Raw genomic sequence first — 20,683 nt, 5'->3', positions numbered from 1 at the left:
AATGATCTTTGAACGACCATTTCAAAGAAAACTGGAGATGCTGCCAGAAAGATGAAAAGCAGTTGTGCACTTTTCCAAAAAGCAAAAGAGAATGGAGTCTGCAAACTAGAGACCAGTGAGCTGTATTTAAATTCCTGGGGAAATTCTAGAATGGATTACTAAAGGGAGTGGTTAGCAACCAGCCCTAGGAACTGGAATAGGAAGCAGTAATAGAATAGAAAGCAGTAAGCATAAAAAGCTGGAATTGCTTTGTCAAGAACAAGTCATACTGCTTTAACTTTGATTCTTTTTTTGATAGGGTTACTAGATGAATCTATCAGGGGAGTACTGTAGATATAATTTACTTAGATTTTTTAGTAAAACATTTTACAGTCTATTATGCTGATTTTGTGTGGAAAAAAATAGAGACATAGAAATAAATGATAATATGGTTAGGCAATTTGAAATTTACTGAATGGCTAGACCTAAAGAGTAGTCATTAATGGTTTGATGTTAGGTTAGAAAGAGGTCTGCAGGGAAATGCTAAGAAGATCTGTATTTGGCTTGTGCTGTTTTAACATTTTTGTCAATGACTTGCATACTTATAGATGTTCTGCTTATCAAATTTTCAGATATACACTTGATGACAGAGTCAGGATTCAAAAAGATATTAAAAAGCTAAAACATTGGACCAAATAGAATAAAATGAAATTTCATAAGGATAAATGTAAAGGCATATAATTATGAGTTGATTTTTCAAAGCTAAATACAAGGTGAGAAAGGCATGGCTTTGTCTGAAAGGTTGTCTGAAAAAGATCTGAAAATTTTAGTGGACTATAAACTTAATATGAAAAGTGTGTTGTCAAGAAAATGAATCTCCATATTGAGAGAAATATAGCATTTAGGAATAGGGAAAATATAGTATCAGTGAACTTTGCCCTGGTCAGACCACATCTGGTGTAATGTTTTAAAACCTGAGCTCCACATTTTAGAAAGTACTTTGATGAGCTAGAGATGGTAGCAACCAGGATGGTGTCCACTCCATGTGAAAATTGATTGACACCTGTCCAAGATGGCTGCCCACGTAGAGGCAGGTAGACCAGCTCTCCCATACCAAATCTAGCAAAAGTCTAAGAATTGCCCCTAGATTGGATAATGATCAAGAAATCCAATAGGAAATTATAGTAAATTTATTCTTCTACTATAAACCACACAAAAAGTTAGCTAGCTCACTAGAAATAAGAAAAGAGGCTGCCAGCCAAGCCAAGCCAGGAATAGGCACACGAACTAGCAGTGTGACCAGAGACCAGCCACAGGCATATGTAGCCAGAAGGGCTCTGTGTTCAGATGCAGCAAGAACAGAAGACTCCCCTGAAAAAGCTCCAGGATGGTCAGAAGGGCTTAGGGTAGGGACCTTGGAAACCACCTGAAAAGAAGTGAGCAGGGCAGGTGTGACAGTGCTCCAGCTGAGACACCTCAGGACTCCAAGATCCCCTATACTCTGAAACTCAAAGATTCAGTGGCAGAGGGAATAGCAAGGGGGAGAAGGAGCCCAATGCCTCCATTTGATGGAGGTCAGAGTAAGAGGAACTCTACCTCATAAAAAAAAATGCAGCAGATGGCAGAGCCTGGCTTTGACACAAAGTCACATTTAAGGAACTAAGGAAAAAGAGATTGATGAACTAAAGAAGATCTTGACTGGTATAAAAAAATTTATTGTAGATCTAGCGATGGCCAAAAAATTAGCCTAGAATGAGAAAGTAATGCCATAGCAACTGTAAAAAAGACTCAGAAAATTGGATTTCCTATAAGAGTACTTAGAAAAAAATGAAGAGATTTTAAAAAATGAAATAAAAGCTGTGGAGGGAAGAATTGTTAGATGAATAAATAGCTTAGAACAGGAAATGGTAAATATTATCCAAGTAAATGGACCCCTTGAAAATTAGAATAGACCAAAGAGAAATCAGTGTCTCCATGACAATAATTAGTGAAAGCTGTGTTGCACAGTAGATAAAGCCTTAGGTCTAGAGTTTGAATTTGGCCTCAGAATCTTAACTAGCTAAATAACCTTGAACAAGTTACTTCAAAAAGGGGAAAATAATAGCACCTACCTTTCAGTGTTGCTCACAGGGTTGTCATGAAGATCAAATGAGATAATATTTATAAATATTTGTAAATCACTTAACACAGTGCCTGGCACATAATAAGTACTTAATAAATGCTTATTCTTCCCTCTTTCTGTCCCCTGCCTTTTCATGTTGCAGCAAGAAACATTAGTACAAAATCAAATTATTGGAAAAATAGAAGAAAATATAAGATATCTGTTTATAAAAAAAACAATTGATATGGAAAGCAGGTCAAAGAGATAGTTTTGAAATCACTCGACTGTTTGAAAACCATTATTTTAAAAAAGCCTGGAGGGAGAGGGAGAAAATTTAGATCTCAAAATCTTATAAAAGTGAATGTTGAAAACTAAAAAAAAAAGCCTAGACATTATTTTAGTAGATTATGAACAAATCTATAAATAATAATTATTATAGCTCACATTTCTATACTGCTTACTGTGTGCCAGGCACTATGCTAAGCACTTTAAAATTACTATCTCAAAAAAAAATTACTATCTCATTTGATCTTCTCCACAGCCCTGGGGAAGGTAGGTGCTACTTTATCCCCATTTTACAGTTAAGGAAATTGAGACAGGCAGAGGCAAAGTGACTGCCCACAGTCACACTCTAATAAGTATTTGAAAACAGATTTGAATTTGGGCACTCTATCCACTGTGCCACCAGCTGCCTCATTTGATATATTTGAACCAGAAGGTAAAGTGAAAATAGAAAAAAAAACCCTACATATCACCTCCCAAAAGGAACTCCAAAAAGGAAAAGTCCCAGAAACATCTTGGCCAAAATTTGGATCTTCCACATCAAAGGAGAAATATTGCAAGCAGGCAGAAAGAAGGAATTCATGAGTAAGCAGAGTCAGGATCACAGAAGATCTAGCAACTTCTACTACAAATGTGAGGAGAGTTTGGAATCTAATATTCCAACAGGCAAAATATATAGGTTGACAACCAAGAGTAATTTACCTTGAAAAACTGAGTATAATCCTGCAGGGGAGAAAAAATTAACTTTAAATGAACTGGAGATCTTTCAAGGATTTCTGATGAAAAGATCAGAGAGCTGAATAGAAACTTTTAAGAGTCAAGAGAAACCTAGAAAGGTCAATTTATTTGAACATTTGGGGGAGGATATGTAAAATGATGGAATACTAACATGCTTATGGAGGAGGAAGGAGAAATGATTTTTAAAGATATTCTGAGTGTTAAGTAAGAAAGAGGATTTGGGGTAGATGGATTATGGTCTCAGGATTTTAAGAGGCAAAAGAGGAGGGGGAACATAACTAGTATATAAAGGAGAAAGAAGGGGGTGGAACTTGCTATGAGAAGAAGAGTATATTAAATATGTAGAAGGGTGGGAGAACCATGGATCAGGTGAGCCTCTTATCTGAACTAGACAAAGGGTTGAAACACACACACACACATACATGTGAGTACGCATGCATTCGAGGAAAGACTAATTGAAAACACCTATAATTCTCATTTTGCATTTTGTGTTGCCCTTTATCTTGATTTGTGTAATTAAAATTTGTATGAACAAGTTGTTAAAAATATAAAGTTTAATTGTGTCACACTTTAGCAAAAGGCTTGCACTCAAATGTAGTTGGCTGGTGGAGTAGCAACTCTAATGTTCCTTTAAGCTCATTAAAACAGATTTATACTTGTATGTTTAAAAATAACAGCAATTGAAAAGCAAATTTCTTGATCCTTAAGGAAAGATTATGAGGGAAAAAGAAAGGGAATCTGAGGGAGGTGCTTATCAATTGGTGAATGGCTGAATCCATTGTGGAATATCTCACTCTAAGGGAATATTATTGGATTTTAAGAAATGATAAGATGTGATTTCAGAGAATTCTAATTTGTACAACAATATTGGAGAAAACCAACTCTGACCAACCACATCTACAGAGGACTTATGATGAAGCATGCTATCTACCTCCAGACTTGGAGATAATGGACTTATGGTACAGGAAGAATATTTTTGGGCATTTGGACACTGTTTAGACTTGGATTTCTGCCCCCCCCATTTTGAATTTGTTAGGGAGAGCAGAGGGGATTAATAATAATGAGCAAAAAAAAAAGTGGGCTCTTAAAATGTTTTTTAAATGCACAGAACAGATTCAGAAGAGAACAGAGACAAGGCCAGTTTTCAAAGTAACATGTAGAATTATGTACTTTTTAGAAAAAGGAAGCAGCATGAATGAAGTGGAAAGTGTGGCTTCACATATGATCCCCTTTTTGTATTCTCTACGTGTGAGAAATGCTCTCTTTTTTTGTTGTTGTTTGTATTTAAGTCCAGAGAAAAAAAGTTTTTAAAGGATTAGTTGAAGAAACCCAAGATGCTGAGCATGGAGCAGAGAAGCCTTTGTGGTGTGAAAAGGAAGATGAGGGCTATGTTCAGGTCTCTGAAGGACATGCTGCCATGCAGAAGAAAAGATGAATGAGATGAGTTTTTTTGGTGGTTGTTGGGGTATTTTGGTTTTCTTGTTTTTTCTTTTTTTGGCTTAGCCCAGAGAGAAGGGTTAGGCATAGTGGGTAGAAATTGCAAAGAGATAAATTTAGACTTGATTTCAGGATACATTTCATAACAGTTAGAGCCATCCATATTTAGAAAGGGCGTCTTCCTGTGTATAAGAGATCTTCAGTGAAAATCTAGATTACAGATAAAGTCTAGGTATTGATTCAGGGTATCATAGTAAGCATTCTTTTTCAGGTGTGAGGTGGTCTAGATAGCCACAGAAGACACTTCCACATTTGAAATTCTATTGTTCTATGAGTGCATAAAGCCAAGATGATATTCAGCCATTTATCTTCTGATCTGAGCTTGGCCCATTGACCTTCAATTTTGTAGCCTTTTCCAGTCAATAAGCTTTCTCCTCAAAACATTATTTTGAAAAATGTTAAATTCTTATGGAGAATATCTTGTGAATTTACCAAGTTACTAAGATATTTTTTAATTAATTTTTTTCCAATTAGCAGAAATTGATTTTTGTCTTCTTCCATTCTTCACTATTGAAAACAAAAATAATTTTTTTAAAAATAAATACATATAGTTTAACAAAACAAATTCCTACATTAGCCATATCTAAAAAACACATATCTCATTCTGCACCCAGAGTCTATCACTTCTGTGTCAGGAGTTGGGTAACATGCTTCAGCACTGGACCTGGAGTCAGGAATTCAAAAATCTAGCCTCAGATACTTATGTAAAATTACTTGCCTTCTCAGTGAGGAGGAGGGTATGATGGGAAGGAAAGAATTTGAAACTCAAAATTTGAAAAAAAGAATGTTAACATTGTTTTTATATGTAATTGTGAAAAGTAAGTAAGAGTCAAAAGTTATTTGCCAGTTACAGGGTTAAGATGAATTAGTTTGGTGTCTTACGGAGATGTTGTGGTGTTAAGGAAGTGTTCTAGAGAATGAACAAAAAATATGTGAGGGCATCCATCATCCAGAATTTCTTTCCACCAAAGATGTATTGATATAAGCTGGCAGCCAGGGACATGAAGTAACCTTTTAATATTGAATTAGAAGTTTCTATGGTATTTTATTAAAAATAAGATACTTTCCTGTATTACATTCAAGTGTATACAGGAAAAGGAAAAAGTATAATGAAAGCATTATCTGGAAAATATTCTCTTTTGCAGTGACCTTTTTTTACCTATACTTTACATTTTGCATTTTGTGTTGCCCTTGATCTTGATTTGTGTAATTAAAATTTGTATGAACAAGTTGTTAAAAATATAAAATTTAATTGTCTCACACTTTAGCAAAACGCTTCCACTTAACCATTGTTGGCCGGTAGAGTAGCAAGTCTAATGTTCCTTTAAGCTCATTAAAGCAGATTTATACTTGTATGTTTAAAAATAATAGGCACAAGAAGAAATAGCCAGACTGAGACGAGAAATGATGAAAAATTGCAAGTCTCCTAAATCAACATCAACAGCACATGCAATCTTACGACGGGTAGAAACAGAAAGAGATGTGGCCTTCACTGACTTACGAAGAATGACCACAGAACGAGATAGTCTGAGGGAGAGGTTAAAGGTTAGAAAGACATTTTACCTACACTAATGTCAATGCAGCACAGATACAACAAAACTGAAGGTACTATGTTTTTTTTTTTATTTGAAACAGATTTCCCAAGAGACTGCATTTAATGAGAAAGCTCACCTGGAACAAAGAGTAGAGGAATTGGAGTCTACAGTACACAGTGTAAAAGAAATTCAATTTTATCTATAACTAATTTTTAATAATGGCTCATTTAATTTTTATGTGTTCAAAAAAGTAGCAATTTTTAAATCAGGGATATAGGACATTCTAAGATAAAAGTATTATCTATCCTTTGTGTTCTACCAAGTTAAGGTGAAAAGTGTAGATCTAGACATGTTTCTAAAAAGAAGATTTAGTGAAATCTCTATTCTTCATTGATTATCCTCAGTAATGTATTTCTACTGATTTTAATGATTTACATTTTTGAAGTGTAATTACTTTTCTCTACTTTTCTATAGAAGAGAAAAATGCTTTGTCTTCTTTTAGAATAAATTAGGCAAGTAATTTGGGAAATTTGAGAAAGCATTAAATATAACTTATAGATGAAGATTCAAATGTATTACATTTTCTATGTATGAATACTAGGCACTTATATGCTGAGAATGTATAACAGAAATTAACAGGAATTTGACTTAACTTACAACAGGTTTACTTAATCATATTTGCATTCTTATTAGTTGTATCCTTTTATGACAGCAAAAGGGGGGGAACCCCCCCCCAAAAGCTATGTAGATTGTATGTTTCTTTTATATGTGAGGGATTTTTGCTTGGAAAGTTTTAAGTCACCAGCCAGAAAAACCATGAAATTAATATGTTGTGGCCATGTTAAATTGTGGATTGAAAATGTGGTCTGGCTCATACCACAAAAGGTCTTTATTGCTGAGCTGTACAGTAGGTGGGAGGATGTGCTGGTTCCTCTACTTGTTTGGCATAAAGACTGACCGAGAGAATGGACCAACAAAAGTGTTCAATCCCAGTTTGGTTAATTCGTCATACAGACCAGGCCTAAAACTGCATTATGGAAAGGAGATGTGTGCCCTGTTTGAAAGAAGGAGGAAGCCAGGTTCCAGTGACCCCCAGCCTTGTTGTTTTACTTGTGCAGCTTGATGATGAACGTCTAGAACAAATGGCAAATATGACTTTGATGAAAGAAACCATAACCACTGTGGAAAAGGAGATGAAAGCACTAGCACGAAAGGCAATGGACACAGAAAGTGAACTTGGCAGACAAAAAGCAGAAAATAATTCTTTGAGGTAAAAAAAAATTATTTTTAGTAAAACTATTACTTTAACTTTGGTTCTAAGACTATTGCTATTTTAGAAATAGAGAAAATAACAACGCACATTATAGAAGATATTTTATGGTTTATAAAATACTTCCTTCTTAGTGCTTTTCTTCTCCCTTTGGGTTTCCTTCCCACCTAACTCCACACTGGACTGTATATTCTAATGGGGGAGATAACAAGTACCTATAAAAATATATATAGCATAAATATAAAGCTTATATCTGTATCTATCTATACATATATCTATATAATACAAATTAATCACAAGACAGTGGGTAAGGGAGGGCTCTAGTGGTTGGGTTCATCAGGAAAGGTGTCATGTAGAAGATAGTGCTTGAGTTGCATCTTAAAAGGAAGAAAGTGATTCTAAAAGGCAGAAGTAAGCCACAGATGCATTCCTGGCACATGAGGGTGGCCAGTGCAAAGACCTGGAGATGGCAGACGAACAGTTGTGTATGAGAAACTGAGGGAACTGAGAAGGCCAATTTGGTCGTATCACAGTGTGCACAAAGTAGAGTAACATCCAGTGAAGCTTGAAAGGTAGGTTGGGGCTTTAAAAGCTAAATGGAGGCATTAATATTTCATCCAAGAGGCAACAGGAAGCTTCATGAGTTGGATGAGTACCAAAGTCACATGGGCATATCTACATTTAAGGAAAATCACTTTGTCATTAATAATGTTACAGTTATCACTTAGTCATCAGTTATAAAATTATGTTATTAATAAATCATTTATTTAGCACCACCCTAGGAAAAGAACACAAAATAGGAAGAGGAGGGGAAATGGGTAGAAGATATGGTTGAAGGTACAGTGTGAGAACACTGGAGGCTTTGAGGTGGGTTGAGTAGCAGTGTGCTAAGACAGACTAGAGCAGGAAAAGGGAGAGGCAATACAGAGAGACTGATTATATGAACCAGCAAAGGAGCCATAAGATAGGTAGCAGGTGAACCAGGAAAGAATAATGTCATGAAAACACAGAAATGAGAGTAAGAATCCAGGAGGAGAGAGTGATCAGTAGTATCAAATGCATCAGATAGTTTAATAAGAATTAGAACTCAGAAAAGACCAAAAAAAAAAAAAAGGCAGGAGGATAAGTCAAGAAGGTCTAGAGTTGAGGAAAGACAAAATTGAAAAAACTAATAATTATAATCAGTAAGGGATATATGCACGCAAAAGACTGAGATTTCAATGGAGACTGAATAATGTAATTCTAAATAATGAGTGGGTAGAAGAACAATGCATAGACAGTTTTGAAATTTTCAAAAAGAAAGTGACTATGTTATGACTACATGCCATAAACTGGTAGTTCTCAAACTTGAAAAAGAGCAGAAATCCTGAAAATCAAATATATACAATTAAAAACTGGAAGACTATTTAAATAATTTTTTAAACCCAAGGATATTTTGGGGGGAGAAGAATAAAACAGGTAAATGATTAGCTAATTTGATCTTCTCAAAAAGAGAGAAAGGAAAACCAAATTACCAAAATAAAAAAATGAGAATGGAAAATTAGCAAATGTAGAAAGAAGGATAGAGACTGGTCAGGTATAGGGATTTTTTAGAATTTTTTTTAAATTTTGAAATCAAAGATCAAGTAAAATGAGCATTTCAATATATAGTAGAACAGCAAAAGTAGTACATGAAGCTGCAAATTTCTATTATATGTGTTGCTTGCTTTTCTTTTTAAATATATCATGAGTTCAACATATGACTTTAAAAGCTGTCTTTCTTGTCTGTGATTCTTTCTGGCCTTCCTTCTCTTCTGTGCATTTAAAAAATGTTTTAATCTCCTTCCCTTTCTCCTCTTAAATATATGATAAATATGCATAATGAAGCAAAACCATTTCCCACTTTGGCCATGTCCAAAAATGTGTATCATTCTGTCCATCACCTGTCAGGAAATGTGTAGCTTGCTTCATCATCATAGACCTATGATTTCATTTGTATGAAAAACTTCCAGGTAAGGAAACTCCTTCAACCAGTTCAAGTCATCCCTTTTTCTGCAGCTTATTGTCTTAGGAAATTTCCTGTGGTACTGAGAGGGGAATCGTCTTGCCAAGGATCACCTGGCCAATGAAATTCAGAAATGGGACTTGTACCCAGACATTTTGGCTGCAAGGCTAGCTCCCAGGCCTCTGTATCATACTTCCTCTCCTTGATAAAAGACAGTTTTTATGTTAGAACCACTGAAAAGGACAGGAAGAAGAAGATTTCAGTCATATGATCAAAACTCCTTGTCTGAAACCAAGAGCTAGAATTATTTGCAAGTAATCTAGTGAGATCTGAGGTAAAGCAAGTATGTCTATTACTCCACTAAATTTTGCTAAAAATGCTAGCTATCACAATGAGAAAATAAGCAAAATTGAGGAAATACACATAGGAACATGAGGGGCAAAATTATTTCTATTTGCAGATGATATGATGGTTTATTTAGAAAATCCTATACATTTTATAAAACAATTAATTGAAACAATAGTGTCAGTAAAGTAGCAGCATATGAATTAATCCCACAGAAACCATCAGCATTTCTGTATTTCAGTCAACCACTTATTAAATGTTTACTGTGTGTATGCTAGGCACAGGGCTATGTACTAGGGATACACAGCAAGGCAAAGCATAAACTTTGTCCTCAAGGAGCTCACATTCAACGGGTGAAACAACATGCAAATTAATAGTGTACATCCAAGATATATATATATATGTGTGTGTGTGTGTGTGTGTGTGTGTGTATACACACATACAAACGTATACATGGAAAACTATAGCAATGCAAACGTGTAGATATATGTGTGTATACACACACACACACACACACATTTAGAAATATACACACAGTGTAAATGGAAGGTCATCTCATAAGGATGGCACTAGCTTTTAAGGTTGGGGTGGGGTGGGCAGAAGAGAAAAAACCTACCACTACCCCCAGGAGAAGATGAGATTGGAGCTGAGACTTGAAAGAAAACAGGAGCTAGGTGGAATAGGGAACAGTCATGTAAATATTACTAATAAAACCAAGGAGAAAAAGAGAAAAAAAATCATTTAAAATTGCCAAAATATTTAGGTGTTAACCTGCTAGGATGTAATCAAGATTTATATAAACACAAGCATAAAATGTTTGTTTGTTTTTTTCTGAAATAAAGAATTAAATAAATGGAGACTCATTTATGGTACATGGTTGGGATGCACCAACGTAATTAAAATGTTAATATTATCTCTACATTAGTTTAGGGCTATGTTAATGAGACTGCAGCAGTAATTTTATAATAACAAAATTTGTTTGGAGGAACAAAGATCAAGACCCTCAAGGAAATAACAGTTTAAAAAAGAAGGAATGAAAGAGGAGCCAGTGCACTAATTTTTTTTTCTGATTTGAACTTGTTAATCTAAGTCATATATATATTTGGAGCATATTGTGGTATATGGCATAAGATATTAGTCTTAACCTAATTTTTTCCAAACTGTTCTAGTTTTCCTAGTAGTTTTTGTTGAATGGAAGGAGATCACTTTTAGATCTAAGATTAACGGAAGAATTCATTAAGAAGCAAGTAATAGAGGAGAATATAAAAGACAAAATAGCCAATTTCATTTACATAAGATTAAATAACTTAATATAAACTAAATAAATAAAGTAAGAATAAGAAAAGAATTTAATTGGAGGGGAAAGAATATTTGCAGGAAATATCTTATAAAAGTTTGGTGTGCAGAGATATATTAGAAATTGACACAAATAACTAACACCAAGAGCCATTTCCTACTAAGTAGTCAAAGGATATTAGTAGCTTTTGAAAGAGTAATTGCAAATTATCGACAAAAATTTAAAAAAAAACACTAAGAGAAATGCAAGTTAAAATAACTCTCAACCTTTCTTTCACATTTGCAAATCAGCAAAAAACTGACAATTGTTGCAGAAGTTGTAGATAGGCGTATGAATACAAGAGATGGGAAATTGATCAAACTTTTTTTTTGCAAGCAGTTTGGATTAATAATAAAAATCACTAACCTGTGTCCTGTGAATCAGTGCTTCCACTATATCCCAAAGTAAAATCAGTTACAGAAAGAAAGGTACCATGCATACTAAAATATCCATAGTAGTATTCCTGGAATAGGAAAAAACCTCCAAAACAGCAAAAAACTAGAAACATAGTGGGTCCTTATCAATTGAGAATGGCTGAACAAGTGGTATATGAATATCATAGAATATTATCGTGCTGTAAGAAACTATGAGTATTAGGCATTCAAAGAAATATGAAGTGACATAGATTAAGGAAAGCAGGATCAGGAGAAAATTATATACAGTGACTTGAGAAATATAAATGGAGACAGCACTAAAAGGCCATTTAACTCAGATTAATTGCAAATAGCAACCTTGATTCTGGAAAACAGTCCCGAAAACAAATCTCTTTTGAGGGAGAAAGAAGTAAGGGTCTACGGGGATTGAGTGTTGTAACATATTGTCAGATAATGGTTTGGTCAGTTGTTTTTTTTCCTTTGTTTCAGTGGTGAGAGGAAGTGGTGTGTAATAAGATTTTTTGAGATGTTTTAAAGGCATCATTAAAAAACAATTTCATTTTATTTTAATGTAATGGACTGCCTCAAAAGGTAGTAGGTTACACATTAGAGATCTTCAAGTTATTGTCTGGGTGGTCACTTGCTGGGGATGATGTAGATAAGATTCCTGGTCAGGTACAGATTGAACTAGATGCCTTCAGAGGTCCCATCCAACTCAAGGTTCTTTGATGATATAGTAAAGGAATTTGAGCTAAAATGTTAATGGCCTAATGTTAACCTTCTCAGGTAACATTTGCATTTTAACACTGGCCATTTGTGCCAGTCTTAAGGAACAATTAATGCATATGGCATTCTCCCCCCCAAAAAAAAACAACCCTTAACTTTAGTCCGGAAAAGTATTATTAAATCAGAGATCATTAGATTTGGACAGTATCTTAAAAATCACCCAATCAGATCCGTTTATTTTATAGATGAGGAAATAGTCCCAGACAGGTCAAGTGAGTCCAGCAGTATCTTGAGATCCTGACAGTGCATAGCCTTGTTTTTTTTTTTTTAATTTTTATTTTATTCAAAATTTTTTTGTTTTTTTTATAGCCTTGTTTTATACATGTTAGCTATACTCTTATTTATATTTTCTTAATTTTTTGCTATATAACCCCATATTAATTAAATAAATATACATCTTTGTTCTTAACCTTTTATAAATTTAAATACACTGCAAAAGTTAAAGGGGAAAATTGCAATTTTTAAACGTTTATAACAGTCAGAATTAAAGTTATGTCAATATGTTTGCAGGCTTTTATATGAAAACACAGAAAAGGACCTTTCAGACACTCAGCGACACCTTGCTAAGAAGAAATATGAGCTACAACTTACCCAGGAGAAAATTATGTGTTTAGATGAAAAGATTGGTGAGTGCTCACTGTCCAATAATACTTTTATTTCTTTGACTTGGTGGTGGTAGAAAAATAAACAAAATTGTATGATATTAGATTCTTTTTTAGAAAACAGAAAATCATATATCTAGAGTTTGATACAAATCTTAGCCTGACCATCCTAAATTTCACATTTTATAGCTTTAAACTATGCAAATTATTTTAAAAAATCCACACATTTTGACATATTAGTAGAATTTATAACTCTAATTTTTTCAAGTATTCAAGGAGCTAACATTAAGGATATTTTTTGTTCAGATTTAATTTAAAAGGATACAAGGAGAAATCCTTAAAAAATCAATTGAATTGTTTATGGATCAAAGCAATATAAATAAAATTACTCTTCCTACACAGTGAAAGAGGTACTTTCGGGATCATAAATGTATATAAATCACTGAAAGGTGATTCTCATTGAGTAATCCCAGACTGATGAAATCTTAGGGGAGATGTCTCCTACAATTTTAAAACTATTGAACAAATTTTAATTTATATATATTAAGTAGCACAGTTCTGCTGCATCTAAATATTTGCAAAAGATACTTAGTGGATATGTATAAATTCTGATTGGAGTGCACACACACTTGACCTGAAAAAGACATTTCAATTTATAGCTCTCCCATTTATCTTACCAGAAAAAAAAAATCATGTCTCATGTCTTTGGTAGCACATTGAATTTCTACTAATTAGAATTGGAAGGACTTAAGAAATTATCTACCACAACACTTCTCTTTTTAAGGTGAGAGAACTGAGACCCAGAGAGTCTCTGTGAATTTCCCAGCTTACGTAGTTTATGTAAAAGGTAACATCTTGACCCTGGCTACAAGATACCTCATATCTGACTGAAGAATTTAGTCTGGATTTAGATGTGTAGACTGAAGAATTTATCTGGATGTTTGAAAATTGCAATTTCTTTCTATATATATATCAGTCATCATGAAGAAAGAGACATTGAAATGACAGAATATTGTTTGCTTTTTCATCTTGCAGACATTACCACCAAACAAGCTATTTTTAAAATATTACCTTACTCTTTATTCCACCTATCCCCTTCTCCAAGTCTTCCTTTTGGAATTTGGATCTTAAAAGGCTGTGTTAGGAAAGAGTAGGTATAATTAGACAGTACACAAAGAAGGAGATTGGCTTACCTTGTTTAGAAATCCGGTAATTTGTTGCTACCATCATACTTGTTGCCTACCGTCATACATATTTCCGTACTTAGTGACTCCCTTGAAACTTACATATGTAGATTTAATGACTAATGTGATAAGCTTGGAATCAGTTAAATGATCTTTGTCAAGCATCTGTTTCTGCTTCTCAAGCAATATTTGATGTCTGCCTCAGTTGGGGTGTTCTCAATATTGGTGACATAGATCAGTCTTTGTGAGTTAAGAAATTTGTTTTATTGGTTTAAAATGTAGACTTAATGGGAGCCTAAAGTGAAACAACACAAATGTATTTTTCACCAGAACACAGGTAAATTTTGCTTTTTAAGAGAGGATTTTAATATGCATAGCAGGAACGCATGGTTTTTTTTTTAAACTATCTATAAACACATCTCTTCTATAGCAATATTTCTTATTTACCTGCTTCTTTTTCAAGGCTTTGGGGAGAGCTTAGTGCTCCACCATCCATCCTAGGATCTTTGAACCCGAGATTGCTCTGAAAAGTAGGCTTGAATTTAATTCAGCAAACATTTCTTAAGTGCCTACTATGTGTCAGGCATTGTGCTAAGTGCAAATAAGAAAAAGAGACAGTCCTTGCCATCAAGAAGTTCACAATCTAATGAGGGAGACAACAAACAAAAGGAAGCTGAAAAAGGGAGGTAGTGCTAGGAGGTGCCTGGGATGGGGGAATGTTGTACCCTGGAGTGGAAAGCCAAGCCGAGCTGCTAGTGAAGAATGGAGCTGCCAGGAAGGCTATGAGCCCTCTAAAAAGAAAGCCTTTGGGAGTAGTTTAGTGATGTTGATTATGAAAACCCAAGTCTGTTTTCGTGGTGATAAGATCTCGGGTGATCAGTACACCTCAGGGCGAGGGCTTGAGGAGATTGTTGAAGGCAAAGGAGAATGTGAGGGCAGGAAACTCGTGCTGGTCCTGCAGCCTGTGTAACTGGCGCTCAGAGAGTGGGGAAGGACAGCACTTTTTCTGTTCTCTCCAATCTCATTTGATTCCATTGGAAAGCAGGATCCCAGGGATGAGAAACAGGACATAGCTGTGAAATGGTAAGTACATGGAGCTCTTATTTTAAGGTCATGATCCTCTCCTGAAGTCATGGTTGGTTGGTTGCTGTCCTTTGTTCTTGAAGAGGACCAAAATGACATCACTGTGCTAGAGTCGAGTCACAATGTGTCCAACTGTGGCTGATCAGACCAATATGAGCTCAGAAGGCTCTACCACAGGTCGGGCACAAATAGTCCACTTGAACATTTGGGGTGGATTCTCTAAATTTGTGCATCCTACATTTCCTTTGAGCTGCTTCAATTCTTCTCTGCTCACAGAGCACAGCACCTTATAATGATTAGACCAATGACATTAGCCATCAGAATGTGTTATATAGATACAAAGCTGCCACTTGTAGGGCACCTTTGAAAGTAATAGTGAATTTGAATGTGGTGTTACCTCTATTTTCCCTAGCACTAGGTGGCTTCTGTAATATTTAGCCATACTACCAGGGGTTTCTCAGACCGTTCTTGGTCTTGGACCCTCTCTGAGATCTGGTACAGAAGGATTTATTTGAAAAGCTAAAAACAAACAAAAAAATTAGAACTCTTTAAGGGCAAATAGATCTACTGGGATCTCTGTCATCCCAACTGTTTTAGCCCCACTTATTTTTAATCTCTCTCCTACCTATCTGACTGCTCCTTCTCTGGCCTTCTTTGTTGGATCCTCTTCCAGATCATGCCCTCTAACTGTAGATGTCCCTCAGGGTTCTGTCTTGGGGCCCTACTACTTCACTGGGTGATTTCATCAACTCCCATGGATTTTATTATCATCTCTATGCTGATAATTCTCAGATCTACCTTTCCTGCTTCACTCTGTCTGCTGACCTCCAATCTTTTATCTCCAAGCTGCCTTTCAGACATCTCAAATTGGATGTCCAGTAGACATCTTAAATTCAGTATGTCTAAAACAGAACTCATTATCTTTCTCCCTAGATTACCTACCCCACCCCACCCCAACATACACACCTTCTCTATAACTATAAAGCGTGTCTGTCCTCCCTGTCTCTCACACTACAATGTAGGAGTCATCTTGAATTCCTCATTGTCTCTTATACCATGCCCCCCAAATCCAATCTATTGCTAAGGCCTTTTGATTTCACCTTTATGACTCTCTAATACACCCCTTCCCTCCTTTGACCCTGTCACCACTCTGGTGTAGGCCCTCATCCCCTCACACCTAGATCATTGCAATAGTCTGCTGGTGGGTTTGCCTGTCTCAAATCTTTCCCCACTCCAATTTATCCTCCATTCAGTCACTAAAGTGACTCCCGTGCCCATCCCAGGTTTGACCCCCATACTCAATAAACTCTGGTGACTCCCTGTTGCCTCCAAGATTAAATACAAAATGCTCTGTTTGGCATTCAAAGCCCTTCATAGCTTAGCCCCTTCCTACCTTTCCAGTCTTCTTATACCTTACTCCCTGATAAATACTCTGATCCAATGACAGTAACCTCCTGATCTTGTAAACAAGACACTCCATCTCTTGGCCCCAGGCATTTTTTCTGACTGTCCCCAAGGCCTGCAACACTTTGCCCCCTCTGCTCCTATCACTGCCTTCCCTGGGTTTATTGGAGTCACAGCTAAAATCCCACCTTCTCCAGGAAGCCTTCTCTCACCCGTCTTAATTCCAGTGCCTTCCGTCTGTTAATTATATAGTTTGCTTTGTATATATTTGTTTGCAAGTTTTTTGTATCCCTAGTACTTAGCACATTGCCTGGCACATAGTAGGTGCTTAATAAATTTTTATTGATTGAATTAGAACTGGACTTCATGGAACACTTAAACAACACATTGGAACTTCTGGGAAGTTGATACTTGAATCATTTTGTTGCATAGGTAGACTTTTTTTCTGCTGTGTTTTTGCTTTAACTAGGTTTGATTGCTACTTAGGGAAAATATCTGAAAATACATTTATGACCTAATGATGATCTCTGTGTGAATCAACAAGGCAGTTTAATTGTAGTCACTTTAATACTTTAAAAAATCAACAATTTCATCTATGTGTGTGCTTCTTCCAATAACATAAGTAGGTGGTTTCATGAATTTTTACAGAAAAAAAGTTTAGCTTATTGCAGACAGTCTTCAGGTGATGAGCCTCTTGGTACTTAACAGGGCTGTCACTTGGACTTTGGTCCATTAGTTGATCTTCATAAGTCTTACCAGCTTGTTAGTCCCTACTATAATTTGTTCCCTCCACTAACAGTCTTAAAGAACCCATGGTCACCTGAACACAGTGATAAACCATCAGAGTAGGACTTTAGTGAAGGTTAAATATAGTTTTCAACTTTGTACACAGATTCTATTTCAGATTGTTGACTATGCTTCTGAGTTTATGAACTATTTAAAATTCATAACTTTGAATGCTATTTATCAGAGGTAAAAACTAATTGTTATTTGGACAATTTTTATTAATCTGCTTAATATTTTTAGTGGCTTCAAGTAAAAGAGAACTCATTACAAAGAGTATTAGAGCCTGCTTGAAAATTTTAATTTGATTAAAACCTATACCTTTGTGGTTCCATGTCTAGATAATTTTACGAGGCAAAGTATTGCCCAGCGAGAGGAAATCAACCTTCTTGGTGCAACACTCAGTGATGTAGCTAAAGAAAAGGAATGCCTGCAAGCATGCTTGGATAAAAAATCTGAGAATATTGCTTCCCTTGGAGAGAGCTTGGCAATGAAAGTACGTTCTGAGATCTATCAAGTGTTTAATAATTTGTCTAAGTATGTTAATTGAAGAAAATTGTTTAAAATTTAATCTTAATTTCCTAAGTTTTATAAGCATTTAAATTTCTGATTTTGCAATATCTAGAGTGATTTTAGGAAATATGCTAACAAACTAGTTAGTGATTTAAATTTCATTTTTTCATCATCATTAAGTTATGATTAGCATTCTACAGACTTTAGCTTTGAAAAATATAATCAATATTAAGTAATGTGACTGATTGTTAAGCAAACATTGAACCTTACTCATCAAGATGAGTGTTGTCCCTTTCAGAGTAGTTACCTTGGAGTTGGTGAATAAGGTAGGTGATGACACTTGGTAATACTGTTTTGTATTGAAAATGAGGTGTAACTATGAATTAATGTGTTGAGGGTTTTTTCCCTGTGGCTTATAACCTGGCTTTAAAGGTATAGTTGGAAAAGTGTTTTAACAGTGATTGCATTATAGTAGAACACAAATGATCTCTTGAGGTATGAATACCTCAAAATCCAACATTGATTGGGATGTATAACTTTTAGTATGCCTATTTAAAAAAAAGTCACACCACTTTTAGTCATAGCCCAAATTCAAATCAATAAATGTTTATTATTGCTTTGTGCTAGCCACTATGCCAGGAGCACGGTGCTATCAACAGAGATTCAATAGCCGACTCCTGGAGTCTCTGAGAACTCTGGCTCTGGGGCTACTAGCTCCTTGTCCAAGGTTCATTCTGGCTCTGTGAAGTAATACATTGTGTAAATCAGCGTTCAAGTCTCTCTTGTTCCAACATTCTTTCACTAAGCCATGTAAGAGAAACCAGACTATTAGCAAGAAAATTTAATTGAGACATAAAATTGAGAAGCAACATAAACAATAATGTAGAGAATAATAATTACATCAACTAGTGGAGTTATTTGCTGCCTCACCCTATTCCCATCTAGTCCTTGATCATAATGGATCTTAATAGGGAAGCCCCTCAGAATACTTTTCCAATCAAAATGGCCTTCTCACTATACTCCTCACCCAACACTTCTGTTCTCAAGTCCATGCCTTTGTACTTGCTATTCTCCATGCCTAGAATGCACTCCCTCCCTGCCTTGGGCTCGTAGAATCCCTGGTTTCCTCAAGTACCACTTCTTAAAAGACTCCCTTCCTGATTCCCCACCCCTTCACTTCTGGGCCCCCTAACATACATACATACATACATACATATACACATATATACATACACACACATATGTTTCAAGAGAATGTTTCATTTTTGTCTTTATCCCAGCACCTAGCCCCAGCAGAGTTCCTGGTGCATAGAGGTGCTTAACAAGTGTGTATTGATTGATGGCATGCCATTTGGTGCATATATGTTCAGTCTTGATAGTAATTCATTGTTTGTGGTACCTGTTATAATTAGGTCTATTTTTGTTTTTGTTTTGTATGACATGATTGTCATCCTTTCCTTTTTTATTTAAGCAGAAGCATAATCATCTGTAAAATGAGCTGGAGAAGGAAATGGCAAACCACCCTAGCATCTTTACTAAGAAAATCCCAAATGGGATCACAGAGAGTAGGACATGACTGAAATGACTAATAGATTCTGCTCTAATCTCTTATTTTTAACTCTTCGAATATATTTCCATTTCAAATGTGTTTCTTGTAAACAATATATTGTTGAATTCTGATTTCTAATTAATTCTGTCACCCTCTATTATGGGTGAGTTTATCACACTCACATTTATAGTTAAGAATACTAACTCCATCCTATTTTTGTGTACATATCCTTCTCTTTTTTACCCTGTCTCCTCCTCAAGAATTTGTTTTGCTTCTGACTATTGCCTCCCCTCTTATTCTCTACGCCTACTTTCTCTTAATCTTTTTCCCTCCTACGTCCCTGTTGAGTAAGATGCATTTCTGTACCCAACTGTATGTATATGTTTATTCTTCCCTCCTTGAATCAATGTAGATAAGAGGAAGGTTCAAGTGTTCCCCCCACCACACCTACTCACTGCTCGCTCCCTCCATTGTATAAAGTTTATCCAGGGATGGGGAACCTGCAGCCTCAAGGCCACATGTGGCCTTCTAGGTCCTCAGGTGCAGCCCTTTGACTGAATCCAAATTTCATACAATGAATCCCCTTAATAAAAGGATTTGTTCTATAAATCTTGGACTCAGTCAGAAGGCCATATCCAAGGACCTAGAAGGCTACATGTGACCTCAAGGCCATAGGTTCCCCACCCCTGGATGAACTCCTCCTTGCATTCCATTTATATAAGGTAATTTCTCCCCATTCTTCTTCTCCCTTCCTCCCTCTCCCAGTACATTCCTCCTCTCCACCTTTCCATTATTCTTTTAAAATCATCCCAACAAAATAGAATCATACCTAGGCCCTCTGTCTAATTAGATTCCTTCTAAGAGCCCTAGTGATGATTACATTCTGAGGGGGTATATATAAAAATGTAAACAGTTTAACCTTATTTAGTAACTCTTATGATTTCTCCCTTATGTTTAACTTTTTATGCTTCTCTTGAGTATTGTGTTTGAATGTCAAGATTTTCTATTCAACTCTGGTCTTTTCATCTGGAATGGTAGAAAGTCTTCTATTTCATTAAATATTCCTTTTTCTCCCTGTAGGATTAATCTAAGTTTTACTGGATAGGTTAGTCTTGTCTGTAATCCTAGATCCTTGGCTTTCCAGAATATTATATTCCAACTCTATTTCTGCTAAATCTTGTGTGATCTTGACTATGGTTCCATTGTACTTGGATTCCTTCTTTCCTGTTACTTGCAGTGTTTTCTCTTTCACCTGAAAGTTCTGGAATTTGGCTATACCATTCCTGGGAGTTTTCATTTTGGCTTTCTTTTAGGCATTAACCAGTATATATATATTTT

The 20,683-nt window shown here is 35.6% G+C and overlaps 1 protein-coding gene across 8 annotated transcripts in view; it reads left to right on the top strand.

Annotated features, from left to right (window-relative positions):
- TSGA10 (testis specific 10) overlaps positions 1 to 20,683 on the top strand; it is a 97,562-nt gene that overhangs the window by 38,197 nt on the left and 38,682 nt on the right. For all 8 annotated transcript variants that reach the window (XR_013482793.1, XR_013482794.1, XM_078146375.1 and 5 more), the window contains exons 7-11: positions 5,969 to 6,142; positions 6,233 to 6,310; positions 7,251 to 7,402; positions 12,738 to 12,853; positions 17,625 to 17,779. Coding sequence is in view for 6 of the 8 variants with exons in the window: in XM_078146375.1 (XP_078002501.1) it covers positions 5,969 to 6,142; positions 6,233 to 6,310; positions 7,251 to 7,402; positions 12,738 to 12,853; positions 17,625 to 17,779 (675 nt within the window). In the remaining 2 variants the exon portion in view is untranslated. The remainder of the gene's footprint in view (positions 1 to 5,968; positions 6,143 to 6,232; positions 6,311 to 7,250; positions 7,403 to 12,737; positions 12,854 to 17,624; positions 17,780 to 20,683) is intronic.

This window comes from Phascolarctos cinereus, unplaced genomic scaffold, assembly GCF_003287225.1.
Source record: "Phascolarctos cinereus isolate Bilbo 61053 unplaced genomic scaffold, phaCin_HiC Scaffold_726;HRSCAF=1367, whole genome shotgun sequence".
NCBI lineage: Eukaryota > Metazoa > Chordata > Mammalia > Diprotodontia > Phascolarctidae > Phascolarctos > Phascolarctos cinereus.
This window is presented reverse-complemented; position numbering and strand designations above follow the sequence as displayed.